We start from the raw sequence: 20,059 nt of genomic DNA, 5'->3' as shown, positions 1-20,059 counted from the left end.
TAGACTCCAACGGAGTGGATTGTGAGGTGAATGAAGTATTACTTATAAAGATGTGGAAACCTCTCCTTATATAGGTTGATAACGATATCCTTCTTTTATCCTAGAAAATGTGGAGCTTGTGAAATAGACGTGTTTAACTGTGAAAGTAACGGTCCGTACTACTATAAGTTTTTCTTTTTCAAGCTAATACCACTCTAGCTGATTTAACAAAAACAAATTAGATAAACTCAAGTCAGTTTTGGCATGAAATGGGTGACGAATGGATTTACATTTTAGGCCTTTGTGCCTTTTAAAAGAATGTAAAAACCACTCTCGCTGTCTGTTCTGTCGTAAGCTTTCATCCCCAAATGCTTTCAATGTCGTCATTGCACAAATGCGAGTGCCAATGCGCAAAAAGAACACAACAACACAGACAATACCATGACAAAATAAGGAGACCCAATCCGAGACAAGCTTTCCGACATGTCGTCAGTGTAATCCGGACCAGACCCAATGACAAAGCCTCCCCCTCCATTGGGGCCAGTGGTCCACATCCCCAAATTGTTATCCCTGCCGCCGACGCCAAGCGGGCCAGCGTGCCAAGTGAGCTGGTCGATCAGGGCGACTGATTTGGGCTCGACGCTGTAGGCCTTCTCGTACTTGACTTCGAGGCCTTGGCCAGAGGTAACGAAGAAGGCGCCGTTAACGAGAATGTCGCCGTCGGAGCGCCAGTTCCAACCCCGCCACTCGGACTCGGATGTTTCGACCCGCTTGGTCACCTCCTTGGCGTTGCGGTCGTATGGGGCGGTGTAGCGGTTGCCTTGGCTGTTGATGGTGGGGCTCCCACTGCCGCCGATTGCGTACATTTCCCATTGGGTGAAGTCGTTGTTGACGACGTGAATGTACCCTCGCCGGCATCGCGGCATCCTTTGAACTAGCTTCTCGCCGAAGTGGTTGAACGCTATTGTTACCTTTATAAAAAGCAAAAACCTTATTTTATTATTAAAAATGTTTATTAAAGAATAAGGGTAATATTGTAATTTCAAAAAAAAAATTAAAATTTAATAGATTAACTAAATTTGAAATACGACATAAATTAGTAAAAAACGAGGATTAACTTTTAATTAAACTAATTGAAGTAATTTACGGAGAGAAACAAGGAGTAGGGGATGGGGAACTTACCTGCATTCCGGAATCCGGCAAGTAGCTATCGCTGTGACCCAAAAGCATAACCTCATCGTGATGTGAGAAATAATTGTTTGAAATTGTGATTCCGGTGGAGCCCATCACCGCATCAATCAGCCCATCTTTGCAATGCGAGAGTGAGCAATGGTCAATCCATATGTCCTTCGATCCGAAGATGGATATACCGTCGCCGTCCGATTTCGTGCGGTATCCGTAATGCGTCGGACTCGATCGGACCATGGTGTTACCTGCAGAGCCAGAGCCAGAGCCAAGCTTCAGATCGATGCATTTCGTCCAACATTTGGTGTACAGGAAGGTAAATTAGGTTTTTCGATTTCGTTACCTGATGGATAACAATGGTGGATGTGGATGTTGTGGATGATGACGTTGCTTATGTACTGCAATGTAATGCAGCCACCGCCGACGATGTGGACATTGGCGCCGCGGCCGTCTAGGGTTTTGTAGCTGTTGAAGATGAGTTCCTGTTTGAGTTTGATGAGCATGTTGGCCGGGAAGACGATCCAGAGAGGTTGAGGCTGTATCACGGCGTATCGTAACGTTCCGGGCTTTGGATTGACTGCATCGTCGTCGGAATCGTCTGTGACGATGTAGAACTCGCCGTTCTTGCCGCCGAGTGCGTACTGGCCGAATCCAATGGCGCAATCGGCGAGGCGCTGGCGGTTGTTTGGCCAGTTTGGATCGCATTTCCAGCAGTCGTCGATGGGGTTCCCGGTGTAGCAAGAAGAAGATTCGTCTTTCTCTAAGCTTTGGAGCAATTGCCTTCTCGTTACGGAAGCATTCACTTTCCTGCAACAGGTAACAATTTCCTTCCATAATTTAGGATTTTCAAGGAACTTAGCATTAAACCTAGACAGTATAATCTAAATGTCAGCTCCATAAATGGTTGAATCTGCCAAGATATACCTTCAAATTCGACAAAACTTGGGGATTTTCAGTACTTTTCAACAAAAACAGAAACAAAAACAGAGTAGCCAATAACTGTAGCGAAGGAGACGGATTATGCAGCATTTTTCTTTTAAAAATGCCGAAATCTAACAAAGAACAGTGCATGAAGATTAAGATATGAAACGAAATGGAAAACTTTGGATTTGAATGGCATTTTCTTTTTCTTATAATTACTAAATCTGTAAAAGTAGGTTAAGATTTAAAAAATGATTCAATTTGTGAAGAAATCCAACAATGCACCTAAAAGTTTATACAATGGGTCAGAAAGATAATAGTTACTGAGCAGAACAAGATTGGAAGAGTAAGATTTAAGCATACGTTTTATATGTTAATGCCTAATAATTTGGTCAAGAAAACTCAAAACTGAAGACACTGTAGATACACAGAGCTGAAATAAACAAGGCCATGAAAAACAGAGCAACCAAGAACATAGAAACAAAAAGACCGGGCTTTAAACTTGATTTTGTACTTCTAATACATGAAATCCTACAAAAAAGAAGCATAAAAATCTTGAAACTGGCCATTAAAGTCGAGAAAATGGACAATGTAGCTAAAAGTTCCAAAATGCAGACAGTTAGAGTGAGAGCCAAGCCAAGAACATAGTGATTCTAAAACAACATTTGTGGAAAAAAAAATGGAAAATTGATGGACCTGTGAACTTCTTGAGCAACCAGTTCAGGGCTCGGATGCTGGCCGGGGAGAGTGAGGTTGAGAGCGGCAGCGGCGGCACTGGCACCTAGCGGCGAGCAGGAGGGTAGCAGCAAAGCTAGCAGCACAATGCAGGTTGTGGTCAACATTTTGGAGCAAAAATGGTAAACTCTCTCTCGCTCTCTCTCAGTCTCCCACCCCACTCACTCACTCTCTCTGCAGGCTTAGATATTGCCCTAGAGTTGTATTTGTTTGTTGTCTGAGTGGAGAACTGTGTTTTATTTGTTTTTCTTCATTTTCTTCCTTCCATGTTACCCTCAAAAGCATTCTCAATTCTCCTCCTGTCTAGTATAATCATTGTCATAGACTTTTGGGATTCAGTTAGAGAGAGAAAGAGAGAGAGAGAATCTTTGGTTCTCGAGGAGTAAAGTTGTATCCAATTTACTTTAGAAAGAAACCTTTGGATTATGGGTTTTGGGTTTTTGATGGATGTTGTCTTTCTTTAGAATATTTCTTACGGCCTTCGTCTCGTCTCAAGATTTTATAATGCGTTAGTGAGAGGTTTACCTACCTTCTTTGAAGGCCTAAATTCTCATTTTTCAATCGAAGTGAGATTTACGTACTCTCTTTGAAGGCCTAAATTCTCAATCGAAGTGAGATTTTACAGTTTTAATCTGTCGAGCATACAACATTCTTATCCCTAATTCAAAATTTGAGACCGTTTTTGTTTCAAAACAGAGTAGTAGCTAGTAATCCGGGGGGAGTGGTGGTGAGGTGGCAGAAGATGATTGGGCCGTATAAATAATTGTAAGTATATGGGTTTGGAACTGGATAATGCTGCAACGTAAAGAAGTTAATGTGGAGAGAAAAGTGGTTCCTTTTTGACTATGGGACTGACTCTTTGAAGATTCCCCTCCTTCCTCTTCTCTCCTCTCCTCTGTTTCTTTTTCCCTTTCTTTCTCTTTTTTGTTTTTCTTTTTAATCTCAATTTCTGAGGTGGTAAAAGGATATTCTCCACTCTTTACTTTAATATTTACTCATGTTTTCTCCTTTTGTGTATATACAACAGGTGGAGATTCGAACCCGCAACCTATTATTTTTTATATCAACTAACAATCGGTTGAAGTATTGAGAAGTGGACGTTTTTGTATTAGGTAAAGGTAAGGAAGAAACATTTATATTATGGGCTTTCTTTGATAATCTTTATCATTCTCCGTTTTTAGATTTCGAAAATTTAACTCGTATTTCCACGTGGTTTTTAAAATCTTATCTACTCTCGAAAACAAATTTTAAAATGTAATTCAAAAACTGTTTTCCGTTTTGAAATTTGATTAATAATTCATTATCAAACTAAATATTAATAATTAAGTGTTAAAAATAAACAATAAAAGTAAACATAATTAGTGTTAGAAATTTGTCATTACAATTTACGAAGTAGGTAATTTTAGATAACCTGATAAAATAGTAAAATAATTTAATTAAAAATGTTTTTATTATTTTATTATTTTTTATTTTTTATTTGTTGTCAATGATAATACTATTATTTATCATTTAAAATTAAAATAGTGAAGATAATTGCCTTTTGTGTGTGTGTATTTATTTATTTATATATATTTCCTTCATTAATGGTAATAAATTCAAATTGTTGGGTTATTGGGTGGCAAAAAAGTGATTTCACCGTTTCCGGCGTATTACAAGGCACGAGCGCCCCAAATGGAACACGCGCGCCAATCCACGGTAGATTCTCCTCTTCTTTTTAACGACATCGGGCCCCACAAAGGGAGTTTAGGGTTTATTTTTCTTTTACCTTCTTTCTTAATAAATATTTTTCAATATTACTTATAAAAATTATCTTAAATAAAATGCTCGTGTATTTTCTAAAAATGGTGTAATTGCTTAGAAAACTAATCCAAACTAAAATTTTCACAACATCCAAATTTAATTTCTTACCAAACACACCTTTTAACCTTTTCGAAGTTAAAAGATTTGACCCTTTTCACTACAATTCAATGGTAAAATTGAGCGAACTTTATTTCTTTCCAAATGCACTCTTCACTAAATTATTGACTTTTTTTCTTTCCAAAATTTGAACTAATTTTATTTCTTTATGAACGCTTTATACTCCCCATTGGTACCATTATGAATTTGCTTTTAGTCATGGAAAAATGAAGTATCCAAATGGCTTATACAAGCTAATGTGTCCATAGAGTAAAGAAAAATACACTTTTTTTTCCTCTTTCCTTTTCTTCTCTTTAATTTTTTCATGTTAAAGTGTTTATAAAAGAACCCAAAGTCGAGATTCCTTCCCTCCATTATCAAAGATTTTTTAGATTGATGTTTACAAATACGTCTTGAAGTTGTAGAGAATTTGACGGTTTGAGATGATTTTCTTCTTTCTATAAAAATTTATAGATCATTCAAGGTAGAATTGTTTTAAATTGAGAAGGTTTAACTTTAGAGTTTTTAAAATTTTTATGATTGAACCATAAAAAAATAACATGGTCCGTAGAACATCACAAATTAAATACAATATTTTGGAATATTTTAAATTTAACTATTTAAAAAATCATTGGTAAATATGTTTTTTGGTCATGCACTAGATCATCCCTCATATCATAAAAAGCACAATGATGATGGTAGCCATAATCTAGACCAGTAAAACAACCGTTATTACTACGTATGTTTTGGTTCTCCAACTTTAAAGGCCATATTCCATTTTAGCCTCTAAAGGATGTATTTAATCTCTCTTTTAATAGATATTTAAATTTATAAAATAAAAAATTTTTAAAAATAGTCTTTACTGTTAGTTTAAAAGTTTTTATTTTTATTATTATTATTTTTTTATCGAGTTTGATAAAACAATAATAATTATTATCATTCATCAAGAGGTTTGATAAGTATGTAAAAATGAAAATAATAGTTTGATCTAAAAATTTATCATCCTTTGATAGCCTATAATTTTTATTTTTATATTTATTTATTTTTTTCCAACATTATCCAAAATTAAAATATAATTGTATCTCTCACGTTCCTATTTATTTAATAAAAAGAAAAATAGTATTTTTATTTTCTTGATATGATTGATGGTTTTGAGTCTTCCTTGATAAGAGAGATGGAAAGATACTAAAAAGAGAGCCCTAATTTCTTGGCTTTACTCTATTATTCAACCTTTAATCTCCTTATTATTATTAATTAATTATTTATTTAATTTAAAGTTATGCGTGTAATTGGGGTTACCAAACTACTTCTAAATAAATAAATAAAAGGAACCTCCGCATGTTCTTCGAGGCCCATACCTTTTGTGTCTCTTTCATAATTAATCTATTTTATATTATTAAATTATATTTTTCATATTTATATTATTATTTATCTTTTGAGCCCATTATCATTGGGCCTTCATCAATCAATTTCGTTTTCAGCCCAATCCACAATTGAGCCCACTATTTCACTTCAACATAATTTTGTACATTCAAAATTTTAAATAAATATAATAATTAAAATGTAAATATATAATGAAGTAATGGGTATTATATTATTATTATAATGTCTATTTTTTAATATTTTAGAAATAAATTAAATCTTGAAATTTAGAATTGTAACCAACCAACCTTTGACCTAATATTTAGTACTTATATTTAAAATTGGATCATTTTTAATCTATATATTTTCAGCAAATATTAAATTTAGCATTTCAAAGTTTTGTTTTTAATCCAAATTGGTTAAGTAATAATATTTTGCATGTCAAAGTTTTATTTAATATTTGCATTATAGAAGCTGAAGGGTATTTAATGCATTCACACTCTCNTTTTTTTTTTTTTTTTTTTTTTTTTTTTTTTTTGTGCCAATCATTTGAAATATATTCCACCAATCTGTTTGGTCCGAAATAAAAATTAAATGAACCTATCCCAATAATTTAATAGTTAAAAGCATCTTTACATTTTAAAATTTACCGAGCAGTAGTTTTCACAAATATAAAATTATTTTTTAAAGAAAATTCTCATTATAATGCCTCACAAGGTTTATGTTAATTTAAATGGTTTAAATTATTCTACAATAACAAGGTGGCTGTAGTTTAGTGGTGAGAATTCCACGTTGTGGCCGTGGAGACCTGGGCTCGAATCCCAGCAGCCACATTTATTTTTAATTCTAAAAAAAAAATTAATTTTACTTTTTTCTTTATAAATTAGATATTTTCTTTAAAATAACATTTATTAGCTAAATTATATAAAATTAGGTGGAATTAGGCGATATCATTTAATCTCAGTTTTTAATTACGTTGAATATTAAGATAGTAGATTTATTTCCAAATTTTGATATTATTTAAAATTAAATTTCTGCACCCATTCTTTTCTCGATTTTGGAACAATTGTCAATATTTTTTAGATAATTTAAAATTACAAATAAGTAAAAAAAAAAAAATATATATATATATAAGGCATTGGAAAATGACTCGATCAGCGCTTCCCGCCTTCCATGGAAGCGTTATGAACAGCAACTCTCCAAACTTTTTATTCTTCTAGCTTTTCATTCTCAATTGGATCAGAACCTCCCCAGAAATTTCCCACTGCTCTCTGTCTCTCTCTCTCTCGTTGTTTATACATTATATATTGTTCATAATCTGAGAGAATTGACCGAATTTCGACTCCGATTCCATTGCTTTGTCTTGCAAATCCGTTTCCTCGATTCAGTTTTCGCTCCAGAAGCCATGAAAATTGGGACTACACTCATCGTTTTCTTCTCGCTTCTGCTGTTTTCCCTACATTTGTCTTCAATCTCGGCGCAAGAAGTTGGTAAGCTCTTCACCGTTACTGATATATCTCTGTCTATGTTGTTTTGATTTTCCCTTTTCCTTTTTCTATCTGCGTTTTGCCTTCCATTTAAGCTAATTATGTTTCGGTCTCGATTTTTTTATTTTTGATTCTATCAATTGGTTTTGAGTCTAAGAGGGCTGCTCTCGTCTGAATCGTTTGGCGATTCATTTACTTAATCGTGTAAAAATCGGTGTTAGATCTTGAGATGGAAGCTATAGATTGTTTGGCTCGAATATTTACATTGGTAATTCGAAATAGTTGCAGTAAACTCTTGACTGCAAGTCTGCAACATTGTTTTGATTTCTCCCACCTCCATTTTCATGTTGTTTTCAGATCATATGTTAAGGTTTCTATTTCAATTTCTGATTCTGCTGATTAGTTTTTACGTACCGCTGGTTAGACAAACACGACTCTCCACAATCGTATGATATTGTCCACTTTGAGCATAAGCTCTCGTGGCTTTGTTTTGGGCTTTCCCAAAAGGCCTCACACCAATGGAGTTAGTATTCCTCACTTGTAAACCCGTGATCATTCCCTAAATTAGCCGATATAGGACTTCCATCATCCAACACCGCTCTCATCTGAATCGTTTTATGTGAACAATTTTTCTTTCATTTAATCGTGCAAGTCTGCATCATTGTTTTGATTTCTCCCACTCCATTTTCTTGTTGTGTTTAGACCGTATGTTTAGGTTTCTATGTCCATTTCTGATTCTACTCATTAGTTATTGAATCGACGTACCGCTCTCATCTGAATCGTTTTATGTGAATAACTTCTCATTCCTTTAATCAAAATTAAATGTAAACTCTTGAGATGGAAACTAGAGTTTTGGCTCAAATGCTTACTTCGGTATTTCAAAATCAATGGGTTGCAGAGGATGAGAGGGAATTTGATTACAGAGAAGGGAGTGAGAAAGGGCCAAGACATTGGGGAAAGATAAAGAAAGAGTGGGAAGCTTGTAATAATGGGGTTTTGCAATCTCCCATAGACTTATCCAGCCAGAGAGTGAAGATTGTTCCGAAGTTTGGAGACGTGAAGAGAAGCTACAAACCTTGCAATGCAACGGTCAAAAATAGGGGCCATGACATTTCTGTATGAAATTCAACAGATTCCTTCTCTCTTCATCAAATTTTGTGGTTTCTGATTTCTCTATTTTCTTTCGTTTAATGTGCCTGTGGATGTAGATATATTGGGTTGGCAAGGCAGGATCAATCAAGGTAAACGGCGTTGTTTATGATCTTCAACAAGCGCATTGGCACTCACCTTCAGAGCATTCCATCAATGGAAGAAGGTATCTCTTTTGCATTAAAAAGATGTTACAAACCCATCTTCTTTGACCCTGAAATTAATAGAATATTTTAATTATTGTATCAAGATATAATTATTCTTTTGAATTATCTAATGATGATTCTAAATTGTTGATTAACATTGATAACCCATCAGGTATGACATGGAACTCCACATGGTTCACCAAAGTTCTGATCCCAATGGGAAGAACAAGATTGCTGTTGTTGGTCAACTCTATACAATTGGCAAACCAGACCCTTTTCTCGCACAGGTAAACCACCTCCAAACACAACAAAACAACCCAATTCAAATGGCTCGATTATAAGCTTGAATAGGTCCAAGTGATTTCTGAGTTTTTTTTGTGGTCTAGTTCATGATTTTCCTAAAATTGATTTGTGAGAATTCGAATCGGTACAAATTATTAATCAAAAGGATAACATTTTACCTGTTATGAGTAATAGTTAATTATGCATGTGTCTTTTAATCTGATTTTACTGTATTCTTTTGAGTTCTCTTCAGCTCACAAACGTTTTCTTGAAGCAAAGATTAGTTCAAATCTTAGAGCATTGTATTTAATCTCATCGGTTTACTTGTAAATGAAGTATTCAAACTATCCCAACCAACCAATCCAATCCCCATACTGTTGATTAGATTAAGGTCATTTGATTCAAACAAATTTATAATCCAAATAACACACGGCAACCATTTTATCATTCATTAACAAAAACTTATTGTTTCTTGATGTTCAGTTCAGTAAGCAAATAAGCTACATGATTGATCGAGAGCATGAAATGGGGATTGGAGAGATAGATCCTGCAGATATCAAGTTTGGTGGTAAAAAGTACTACAAATACCTTGGTTCTCTCACTGTTCCTCCCTGTAGTGAAGGTGTAATTTGGGTCATAAACAAGAAGGTGAGGAAGAGTTTTTTTCGAACATCGAAAGTAAATCTTAAAACAGGTTGATAGAAATTCCCTTCTTGACTGTGTCCAAAATGAATGAAATTTCGTAGGCAGAGTTTAACATATATCATCAAATGGATTAGAATAAGAAACAGGTGTCTGATTCTTCGAATCGAAAACTTTAAACTTAGCTCTAGCCATTTCGAGTTTGTTACAATATTGCCTACATGAATAGCTCAATCTTATCAGAGTTTTTGAATGGTAATGCAACAGATAAGAACAGTTTCAAAAGAGCAAGTGCGACTTCTGAGAGAAGCTGTTCATGATGTAAGAAACTCAATTACTTTTACCACTAATTTCTGATAAATTTGTTGCTTCAAATGTTTTTGAGTACATATTTTCTCAATTGCAGTATGCAGAGCGCAATGCAAGGCCATTGCAGCCGCTCAATAACCGGGAAGTCCAAGTCTTATCGACCTCTCAAAGATCTAGAACCTGATCACATGGACACCATCTTCATTGAATGTCAAGGTCCCTGTTTTATAATATTTTGGTGAAAAAAAAATATATAAATTTATCACTATCCTTTTTATAAAAAATATTATTATCCATCATCAATGATTTTGTTCTTCATGATAATCTGCTAAAATTGTCAATTTAGTATACTAATTACTGTTTTGAATTTTGATAATTTGATTTTTAACTCGAAGGAGGAGTATCTTCTCCGTAGATCCCTCCGGTTCTTATTTAGTCTCCATTTCTCCATTTCTTTCAGTTTCATAATAAGAACGAGTGACGCTATTCTGCGTAGACACGGGTAATAAATAAGAGAATACTAGAGATTCTAGCCATAAAATTTCTCAATTATATCGCATATCGTATTTTGGAGTATCATACTCGATATCAAATATCATTTAACTGGACTAATTAAATTTATCAGTTGCCTTTTGAGCATTTTATTTGGGCCTTAGGCTCAATCAATATGGACTGAGCGCAGAGTATTGGACTTTAGTGAGGCAATTTCATCAAATAAGCATTAAAAAAATTACTTAATAAGGTTGAATTAAACAAAATACGTAATAGGGGTTGGTTTTAATTATGTTACAAAATTTTGATATTTTATATTTTAAATCTTAAATTTATTTTTTGTTAAAAACAAAAAATAAATTATAAAGTATCTTATTGAAATTAGATGAAAAATAAATAAGATATATATGACATTATTTTATGATAATTATGTAAATTATTCTAACGATATTAAAAAAAAAAAATAATGGTAACAGCTATGTTAATCTTATATTATATAACTATAAATAATATCACAGTGTAATTTGTATATTTCCAACCATCCATTTCTCTAATTTATTTAAATAAAAAATATATTTTTAAAAATGAATTTAGAGTTCGAAAATATTTTTTTATGACAATTTAAAAGTTGAAAAAATTGCAAAATATGATTTACAATATTTTTAAAGGGCTGTAATTGTAAAATCCACGGTATTTTTGCAGTACAGCTTCAGAAGGCGCCAATGAGCAATTGACTGTGCTGCGTCTCTGAACTGTCGACCACCATGGCTGCGAAGCCTTCGTCGCTCCTTATCTTCCAACCTCGCCTCAATCTTCGTTTGAAGCCCTTCATTTTCTCTTCTTCGTCACTCGCTTTCAGTATCATTCTTAGAATCCCCTTTCCGAAGGCCTCATTCTTCGGTAACCGCAAATTTCATTCTTCTCTCAGCGCCGTCTCTTCCGCCCAGTCTACCGGTGACGGCGGAAATGGTGGCGGCAGGTCGGGGGCGCTATCTCCGACGCTGGTCGCTGAAGAATTGCAGAAGATCGATGTTAACCCTCCCAAAGGAACCAGGGATTTTCCGCCGGAAGATATGCGACTCCGCAACTGGCTATTCAATAATTTCAGAGAGGTTCCGTATCCGAATTGTAGTTTGCTTTGTGGTTTTTGTGTCTTTGGTCTATAGTTTTTGTTGCTGAATAGGTTTCACGAGTATATGGATTTGAGGAGGTTGATTTTCCGGTCCTTGAGTCGGAGGCGCTGTTCATTAGGAAAGCAGGTGAAGAAATAAGAGACCAGGTTGGTGTCGGTGTAATTTTTGTGTTGGTTCCTTCCTTAACTAATTTTGGACACTAATTTCTTGAATTTAGCCAAAATCTTGATCATACAAGAAAGGAAGAAGAATGGCTATATCCTGTAATTACATAAAATCCAGGATATACAGAATTTTGGCCTTTTACTTTATTCACGTTTCAAATTTTTTTGAGCTTGTATTCTGTGCACCATCTGCCTTCTTCCTGCCCCCACCCTGTTCATATGTTGCAAACAGTTGCCTCTTCATATTAGAGCATATTGTTAGAAGAATATTGGAATAAAATCTAATTGATGTTGGAATTTTATCTTGTGTAATCGTTGGTTAATTTCGTGCTCTTTGTTTTTGTAGCTCTATTGTTTTGAAGATCGGGGTAATCGTCGAGTTGCTTTGAGACCTGAGCTTACTCCTTCTTTGGCAAGATTAGTGATCCAGAAAGGGTACTTTGCATTATTAGATGCACTTTGTTTTCATTTATCTTGGAACGTGTTGGTATATTCTATCACTTTTCTTGTAAATAAATAAATAAAAAAAATTGAAATCATGTGTGAAAAATTAGTATCTGTCTATTTATTTATTTATAATTATCTTTGTATCCAGGTGCAGATGTCAGAATTTGATCTCCATCTTTTTTTCTGTCCAGAAAATCTTTGTCCCTTCCACTGAAATGGTTTGCTATAGGGCAATGCTGGCGGTATGAGAGAATGACTAGAGGTCGGCGTCGTGAGCACTACCAATGGAATATGGATATCATTGGTGTACCCGAGGTTACGGTATGTGAAGTTGTAGACTTGCTAGTGGAACATTGGGGTTGGATTGAGTATTACTTTTCTAGTCATAATGAGCTTGTTTTGTGATATAAGAAATCAACAATCATGAAACTTTCTATCCCTTCAACATGGGATGTGTGTCCCTCCATTTCATGCCTTCAAGGGTCTGCACTGTGAGATGCATGTGTTCTATTTCATCTTCATGTTGTGTAAACNAGCGTTTTAGGGAAGCAAAGTATGTAATGTGTTTGATGGCATGAAGAAGTCCCAGATATCAGTTGAAAAAGTTGCTGCGGTTATCAAAGTTCAGCAGAAGGCATCAGTTTTTTTTTTTTACATCTTTTGAAGAAAAGAGTTTTTGCATGATTAGGTAGCTTTGAAGCTGTAAATTTCTTATGGTTTCCAATTTGTTGCTTCCAGCTTGTAGTGAATATAGCTCATGCGTTCTCTAAAGATGCATGATGCAAAAAATGGTATTTTTGTTTTCTGGTGCAGCAAAGAAGATAATAGCAAGCACTTGAAAAGTCGGATTTCTGTCATTTTTTCTATGGATATTTCTGTTGGTAAATCTTTAGTCTTCTCAAGTGTTTGTGGGTTCTGAGCCTGTAATTTAGTTTATCTCGTCCTCCGATAGTTGCTACTTTTCATTTCTTTACCTTAGGAAAAAAAATGCGAACCCATCTAGCCATGTTGACATGTTCTAGTTGCAATGAAGTTTACTCTTTGGTCCTGCCTTGTTTTAACAGGGTACTTTTTTCTATACATACCATGCATGTGTGCACATTTTATTTAAACTGATATACATATTAATATATATTTTGTGTAGGCTGAAGCAGAGCTTCTATCTTCTATTGTTGCCTTTTTCAAGCGAATCGGACTTACAGCAGCAGATGTTGGATTCAAGGTTTCCAGTAGAAAGGTATTTTTTTCTGCATCTTTTGTGATTATTCCAATTTAGTTATTTCTTTATTAATCATTAAACATTCAATCATGAACCAAAGACTTTAATTGTTGTAGTTTCTGTAAATGCCTTTTTGATGGTAGGTTTTGCAAGAAGTATTGAAATGCTATGGAATACCTGAAAATATGTTTGGCAAGGTTTGCATCATCATAGACAAGGTTGGTTATCTATGCCTTCAAGTTCCATAAATATTTACATTTTTGTGCTCGTTCTTGACGCACGTCTTGATGTAATAATTTCTTCTCTGTCTCTGTTTCCTTCTGGCTATTAATATTAACAACAGATAGAAAAAATTCCATTGGATGAGATGAAGAAGGAACTGAAGGTTGTTGGTGTATCAGAGGATGCTATCGAGGAGATGTTGCAAGTTCTTTCAGTAAAGTCTTTGACAAAATTAGAAGGTTGTTTCTGCAAATGGTTAAGTTTTTAGCAAATTAGTTGAAATGCATGTGATAATTCTGATGAATGCATTTTTGTTTCCAATTAAAAAAAAAAAAATCTGATGAAGGCATTGAAATTAATTGATGCGTGATTGTTATCCTTGCTTAGAGATACTTGGAGGTGGTGGTGAAGCCATGTCTGATCTGAAGCAGCTATTTTCTCTTGCTGAGAAGTTTGGTTATTCTGATTGGATCCAATTCGACGCATCAATTGTCCGCGGCCTTGCTTATTACACTGGTATTGTTTTTGAGGTTGGTATTTGATATTCACTCCTTGTTGATTTGACTTGTCTTCAGGCTGTAGAATAGGTCAAACATATATTATATGTCATTAACTGAACGAATGCCACGTTCGACACTCTAAACTACAGTGAGCTTCTAGATTCTCATGTAAATGGAATAACGTCGGCAAAGCTTCACACTAAATGGCTACAATCCCCAAGTATAGTCTAATATTTATAAATTATATGAAATTTTGAATATCAAATAATTTCATATATCTTGGTGTATTTGATAATAAATCTAATATCCAGCTAAGGAATGGATTGGTAACAGTATGTTTTCTTTGTATATCGTCAAACATAATTGCTGCAACCGAACAATATGCGTGTTTATTCTTTTTCCTCGTTTCTTTAGTCAATATTTCTTCATGAACTCTGTCTTCATATAAATAAATGTTACTTCGCTATATTTATCTCTTGCTTATTGTTTTATGGAAATAATTGGTAAACTGATCAAAGTCGTATTTATTCTCTCGTCCTTGTACCAGTTTAATTGAAGAAAAGACAATGCCATGAAAATTGCTCTTTCGGTTCCTTTTAATTATGAAGATGCTTTTTCAGGGGTTTGACAGAGGGGGAAAGCTGCGAGCCATATGTGGTGGGGGTCGGTATGATCGTTTGCTTTCTACCTTTGGTGGTGACGATCTTCCTGCTTGTGGGTTCGGGTTTGGTGATGCTGTTATAGTAGAGGTACGTTTTAAGCTGAACTCTGCATCCTTACACAATCATAAAAAAATTCTATGAATTTTATGCTTAATATTAATCATAGAACGTAACGTGGATGAACTTTTACTGAGGATATTATTAACGTCATGTTTTTTGATCAACTGTGTTCGACTGTTCATTATTTCATAACCACCTTGAATTGGCTCATAGTTAAGAATCTTTTGGTTCAAACCATGTAGGCCGTTTATCTCATGTATTATTAAGTATCCTACCAATTTCTTGATATCAAATCTTTTAGGATTAAGTGGTTGTTTGGTAGATTTAGTTGAGGAGTGTTAAACTAACTCATACTCAGGGAAAACTTTCAATTTTGTTTTATTGAGTATTGAAGAAGGGGTGAAATCAATACCTTCTCAAAACTAAATTAGAACATTGTTCATCACTAGCCAAAAAAACCACACAATCTCAGCTAACTAAGCATTCAAATTCAAGTCATTGAAATGCTCAAATTGATCTATGAAAAATACAAAGTAGGTACAAAAAATTAAAAAAACAAAATCCTAAACTGAACAGTAAAATGCTTAATCCTAGGTAGAAGACATCCATATGATCAAAATAACCCACTTTTACCGAAAACTGTCATACCCCATCACAAGAACGCACATAGCTGACTGCAAATCATGTGAAATAAAAAAAAACCAATGAAAACAATGGAACTGAGATGGTTCCCCACCCATTGGAAGTACACCCATTAGTTCAAGTCACTAATATCGATTTCATGGGTCATTTCTATGATCAACATTATGTTGAACCAAACCACTTAAATCAAAATGCCTTTTGAGGAAAGAACCAAACCACATAACTCTCTACGTGGTAGAAGTTTTTTGATTAATACACTTTTTTTATCATACTTATCGATAGCTCGGATTTGAGATATTTGTTTTGTGCCTGGACGTGGGGTTTGGCTGTAGTTGCTTAAGGAAAAGAAGTTGCTGCCAGAACTGAATGTTGAAGTAGAGAACATAGTTTGTGCTCTGGATCCTGATCTCCAAGGCGCAGCTTCAAGAGTTGCTACCATTCTTAGGGAAAAAGGCCAAACTGTTGATTTGGTATTGGAGAATAAACCTCTCAAATGGTATCATTCACAAAACCCGATTAACTTCATCAAAATTATCACAATTTCTGATCCACCCTGATTTGCTTCATCTTTTGCAGGGTGTTTAAACGAGCGACACGGATAAACGCTCAGCGGTTGATACTAGTCGGAAGTTCAGAATGGCAACGAGGCATGGTCGGAGTAAAAGATCTTTCCTCAGGTGAGCAACGCGAGGTCAAACTTGATGAACTCAACTAACTTAACCTTCATTCTTCTCTTCCACAGATTATTTATTCATATGTTTCGCTTAGATATCAAACTTTCCATTCAAACATTTTCCTATTTAAGATAGCTTTGTATTGAAATTGTTTGTGACTGATTTAACATGGGATGCGTATTTAAATTAAAAGTTTAGTTCTCGAATTTTAATAACTGTGTCTAATGGGATGTTGGCTCTTGAACTCTCACATTTTTATCTAATAAATCTTTTTTTTTAGTATTAATATAAAGATATGTAATCGTTTTATGAATTGAACTCTTAATAGATTTTTAAATTTTCAATTTTTTTCCTTTCATAATAATTCCCTTAAATTTGAAAAGAATTGAGTCAAGGTAAATAGGATTTAGAAGTTTATTATAATGAGTTTTCATGATTATTCAATATTTGTTTTAAAATTAAAAATTTAGGCAATATTCAATGTTCTTTTCACTTTTTAATTTTAAAACTTAAAATATTAAAAAAATGGTAATATGAGTTAATAATGGGAAAGTTGAAAATATCAATTATTAATAACGTGTTTGATATAATATTTGTTGTGCAAGGTTTATATTAAAATGTTCACAAGTTTAAAGGGTTCTTAAAAAAAAAAATAGAAAATTACGAAGAAAATGGTAAAAACAATTTCTCGATTTTATATTGTAAAATTTGATCCAAACTAGAGGAATCCATAGCTCTAGTCGGCTTCCACCACGATTATGCGACGTCGTTTTATAGCCTAAACGTGATATCTTTATTGCTCTCTCCCTACTATAATTAAATGTCTCTCTCTCCCTGGCGTGCTAGGGCTCTGGAGTCAGGCGGAAGAACTAACCATAGAACTTTAGATTTTACTATGATTGTGACGTTTTTCGAATGGCCGTGTTCTGACCAATTACGCGGGTACATAATCATCCCTCACATCCCACTCTACCTAAATCTCGCAAGTATGAAAATGGTTGAAAAGATGAAAAGATTTCACAACTGATTTTGATATGGAAGGGGTTTATTTGTACATATTGGTATGGTGGGTGTGGTGGCACAATGCCTTAATATTACCCTCCATTAATTCAACTTAAAAATGGTTGCGAAAGCTTTTAAAAGCAGAGAAAGCAGCAGCCCATCCTTGTTGTGTAGGATGCACTGAATCCCAAAAGAAGGCTGCTTTCCGATCCTTACATAGCACAAACATCTTCTTCCCTTCTCCATCCACACTCCCACAATCAAATCCACTCTTCACTCCAAAACAACACGGCTTCAATGGCGTCTTGAACTCTCCATTGTTGTATCTCTTCCGCCCTTGAATTATGGACATGAACGCCCCATACACATCAACAATAAACACCTTCGAAGAATGCTTCGTTTCTTGGTTCAGCTTCTTCACACCTTCCTTCAACAAAAAGTTGTGAAACTGCACCAACGAGTTTACGGTTTCATTGCATTTCTTGTATGATGAGGGCGCTGTAAATACCGGAAGACATCCCAATGGGCCTAGCCCTGTCACCGCTATCTTCTTCACTCCCAACCCCCCAATGCGTTTCAAATTCACGATGATCTGATTCACTACCGACATTATGAACGGTTTCAATCCCTGTAAAACACATGGGAATTTCAGTTTGTGATTCTCTTGGGGTTAGATTGCGGAATTGATTGATACCTGTCTAGAGCTGTTCATGGCGAAGTAAAAGGAATAGTCGTTGCCGGAAGCAGAGACGAGTGCGACAGAGGATTGGGCGTCTGTATTGGTGAATACGGAATCGCCATGTCGGAGCTGTTGAAAGAAGTCAATCTGGGTTGTCATGTTTGGCAAAGGATACTCTGTGTCGAAGACGCCGGTTCCCCCAAATGCAAAGTTTACTCCTGTTTCTTTGAATCTTCTCGACCCGACTCTGTTTCGGACACTGAATGGGATCGGAGATTTCAACCCGACATGTCTCGCTGCATTCAATTATTCCCATACGTTCCATTACATTTCGAGATTAATATGATTTTAAGGCCTCGTTTGACATCCATTTGTTTTTAGTAAGAACAGGACGGTCGGAAAATCGGCGAATCAGAGAGAGACAGAAACAGAGACAGAGACAGAAACAGAGACAGAAACAGAGACAGAGACAGAAACAGAGACAGAGATTTGTTTACCTGCAAAATCAGTGAGAACACGACCATCGGAGAAACGGCCAATGGGTTTTCCTGGAAAAGTAATTCCATAAGGAAATTGCAGACCGGGGGAAATGGGAAAGAGAATGTTGCCGGTATCAGCATAGGAATCCCCAAAAACAAACAGCTTTGTCGGCCGGAAACGATGGTGGTGGTGGTGGTGGTGGTGATTGTAAACGCCACCAGCCGATCCTCGTCCTAAATGGAAGAAATTAGAGAGAGAACAAACAGAAATTGTGAAGTAAATGAAATAAGCACAGAATCCAAACCTGAGAAGAGAGAGATCGAAAGGAAGAGAGAGAAGAGAAGGCGGAGAACAAAATGCATTATATTGATGATGATTGAATTATACGGTGAAAGGGAAATTGTCGATTTCAACGTTAAGCGGTGGCNAAAGATATCCTTTAGTTTATACACTTAGCTTTAATATTTTTTTCCTTTTGTAAATCTTGTTCGTTCTGTTTTCATTTTGTTTGCGATTTTTTCTTAATTCAATGAATGCGCGAATCACGCGATGACATGGTTTAAGACGACCTATTGAAACTCGAGTTGGAAGAGCTACAACTCGCGACTAATTNCGTCCTAAATGGAAGAAATCAGAGAGAGAAGAAACAGAAATTGTGAAGTAAATGAAATAAGCACAGAATCCAAACCTGAGAATAGAGAGATCAAAAGGAAGAGAGGGAAGAGAAGTCGGAGAACAAAATGCATTATATTGATAATGATTGAATTATAAGGTGAAAGGGAAATTGTCGATTTCAACGTTAAGCGGTGACCGGCGGAGATGCCGCTTATTGTTGCAAGCTTGAATACAATCGGTGAAGATGCGACAATATATATATATACGTAATGTTTAACGACAAACGAACCACATCACTTTGGACCGTTGTTTTTCATCCCTAAATCAATAATTTGGTAATGTTTTTGTTTCTAGTTTGTTTTTCTATTTTCAAATTTCTATATATAGAACTGTTTGATAATTATTATTCGTTTTTAGTTTCTCCTATGAGCACGAGGGTTAAGAAAGTAATAACCAATTTGGAACTCCTTCCCAACAATCCTCAACAACCGTAAAAAGCAAACAAAATTTCTTACCAAAAGACATCCTTTAATTTATACACTTAGCTTTAATGTTTTTTTCCTCTAGTAAATCTTGTTCGGTTCCTGTTCTGTTTTCGTTTTGTTTGCGAATTTTTCTTAATTCAATGAATGCGCAAATCACGCGATGATATGGTTTAACAACCTATTGAAACTCAAATTGGAAGAGCTACAACTCGCGACTAATTCCCTCCCAATGAAATGATATGTTGTTAACTGTGATTATGATAATAATAATAATAATAATACTAAACTTAAAAAAAAAAAAAAAAAATACTTAGTTTAATTAAAAACAAAAAGTTTAAAGTGTAAATTATAAATAGTTTTAAAATGAAATTTTAATGGAGAGTCTATGGGAGGTTTTAATTGATTTATTTTAGGATTAATTATGTTATATATATATATATTTTTGTTGAGGAATTTTGTGATTGATTGTATAGTTTGGTTGAGATATTTT

At 34.9% G+C, this 20,059-nt stretch overlaps 4 protein-coding genes, 1 long non-coding RNA gene and 1 other non-coding gene across 8 annotated transcripts; 4 read left to right on the top strand and 2 right to left on the bottom strand.

Annotated features, from left to right (window-relative positions):
- Window positions 1-199: 199 nt before the first annotated feature.
- Window positions 200-3,460, bottom strand: LOC111803869 (probable pectate lyase 12). The gene is made up of 4 exons (XM_023688467.1): window positions 2,782-3,460; window positions 1,508-1,971; window positions 1,162-1,412; window positions 200-950 (listed from the first exon to the last, which is right to left on the bottom strand). The coding sequence occupies exons 1-4, from the start codon at window positions 2,925-2,927 to the stop codon at window positions 363-365; spliced, it is 1,449 nt and encodes a 482-aa protein (XP_023544235.1). The 5' UTR covers window positions 2,928-3,460; the 3' UTR covers window positions 200-362.
- Window positions 1,884-3,841, top strand: LOC111803873. 2 transcript variants are annotated; one of them, XR_002816438.1, is made up of 3 exons: window positions 1,884-1,980; window positions 2,805-2,942; window positions 3,517-3,841. It is a non-coding gene; the product is annotated as an uncharacterized LOC111803873 (long non-coding RNA). The 2 variants fall into 2 exon arrangements; XR_002816437.1 differs by having other exon boundaries at window positions 3,496-3,841.
- A 2,998-nt stretch (window positions 3,842-6,839) lies between these two features.
- Window positions 6,840-6,911, top strand: TRNAH-GUG. Its single transcript has one exon. It is a non-coding gene; the product is annotated as a tRNA-His (tRNA).
- A 331-nt stretch (window positions 6,912-7,242) lies between these two features.
- On the top strand, window positions 7,243-10,387 carry LOC111803871 (alpha carbonic anhydrase 7-like). The gene is made up of 7 exons (XM_023688469.1): window positions 7,243-7,568; window positions 8,464-8,681; window positions 8,774-8,880; window positions 9,033-9,147; window positions 9,626-9,790; window positions 10,052-10,105; window positions 10,191-10,387. The coding sequence occupies exons 1-7, from the start codon at window positions 7,484-7,486 to the stop codon at window positions 10,275-10,277; spliced, it is 831 nt and encodes a 276-aa protein (XP_023544237.1). The 5' UTR covers window positions 7,243-7,483; the 3' UTR covers window positions 10,278-10,387.
- Window positions 10,388-11,278: 891 nt separating this feature from the next.
- On the top strand, window positions 11,279-16,520 carry LOC111803867 (histidine--tRNA ligase, chloroplastic/mitochondrial). Of its 2 annotated transcripts, none has more exons than XM_023688465.1 (11): window positions 11,279-11,697; window positions 11,769-11,864; window positions 12,229-12,317; window positions 12,521-12,650; window positions 13,474-13,566; window positions 13,692-13,766; window positions 13,892-14,009; window positions 14,158-14,300; window positions 14,891-15,019; window positions 15,967-16,130; window positions 16,211-16,520. In XM_023688465.1, exons 1-11 carry the CDS (start codon window positions 11,350-11,352, stop codon window positions 16,347-16,349), a joined length of 1,524 nt encoding a protein of 507 aa, XP_023544233.1. In that variant the 5' UTR covers window positions 11,279-11,349; the 3' UTR covers window positions 16,350-16,520. The 2 variants fall into 2 exon arrangements, with proteins under 2 accessions (XP_023544233.1, XP_023544232.1); XM_023688464.1 differs by having other exon boundaries at window positions 14,879-15,019.
- An 836-nt stretch (window positions 16,521-17,356) lies between these two features.
- On the bottom strand, window positions 17,357-18,835 carry LOC111803677 (GDSL esterase/lipase At5g03610-like; the record flags this gene model as incomplete). The annotated part of the gene is made up of 3 exons (XM_023688188.1): window positions 17,357-17,938; window positions 18,005-18,285; window positions 18,487-18,835. Coding segments are annotated over 3 exons (1,146 nt in total), but the record flags the coding sequence as incomplete, so codon positions are not given.
- Between the last annotated feature and the right edge of the window lie 1,224 nt (window positions 18,836-20,059).

This window comes from Cucurbita pepo, chromosome LG10 (assembly GCF_002806865.2).
Source record: "Cucurbita pepo subsp. pepo cultivar mu-cu-16 chromosome LG10, ASM280686v2, whole genome shotgun sequence".
Taxonomy (NCBI): domain Eukaryota; kingdom Viridiplantae; phylum Streptophyta; class Magnoliopsida; order Cucurbitales; family Cucurbitaceae; genus Cucurbita; species Cucurbita pepo.
Note: the sequence above shows the minus strand (reverse complement) of the source record. Positions and strands in the feature narration are given on the sequence as shown.

What these genes read in the sequence shown, in the direction of transcription:
- LOC111803871 (XM_023688469.1), top strand. Translation starts at nt 7,484, where the DNA reads ATGAAAATTGGGACTACACTCATCGTTTTCTTCTCGCTTCTGCTGTTT. An exon ending in CATTCCATCAATGGAAGAAG is followed by an intron (nt 8,881 to 9,032) that starts GTATCTCTTTTG and finishes ATAACCCATCAG; the next exon opens with GTATGACATGGAACTCCACA. An exon ending in TGAGAGAAGCTGTTCATGAT is followed by an intron (nt 10,106 to 10,190) that starts GTAAGAAACTCA and finishes TCTCAATTGCAG; the next exon opens with TATGCAGAGCGCAATGCAAG.
- LOC111803869 (XM_023688467.1), bottom strand. Translation starts at nt 2,927, where the DNA reads ATGTTGACCACAACCTGCATTGTGCTGCTAGCTTTGCTGCTACCCTCC. An exon ending in CCACCATTGTTATCCATCAG is followed by an intron (nt 1,413 to 1,507) that starts GTAACGAAATCG and finishes CTGGCTCTGCAG; the next exon opens with GTAACACCATGGTCCGATCG. An exon ending in TGCCGGATTCCGGAATGCAG is followed by an intron (nt 951 to 1,161) that starts GTAAGTTCCCCA and finishes CTTTTTATAAAG; the next exon opens with GTAACAATAGCGTTCAACCA.
- LOC111803867 (XM_023688464.1), top strand. Translation starts at nt 11,350, where the DNA reads ATGGCTGCGAAGCCTTCGTCGCTCCTTATCTTCCAACCTCGCCTCAAT. An exon ending in TTTGCATCATCATAGACAAG is followed by an intron (nt 13,767 to 13,891) that starts GTTGGTTATCTA and finishes TATTAACAACAG; the next exon opens with ATAGAAAAAATTCCATTGGA. An exon ending in GTGATGCTGTTATAGTAGAG is followed by an intron (nt 15,020 to 15,966) that starts GTACGTTTTAAG and finishes GTTTGGCTGTAG; the next exon opens with TTGCTTAAGGAAAAGAAGTT.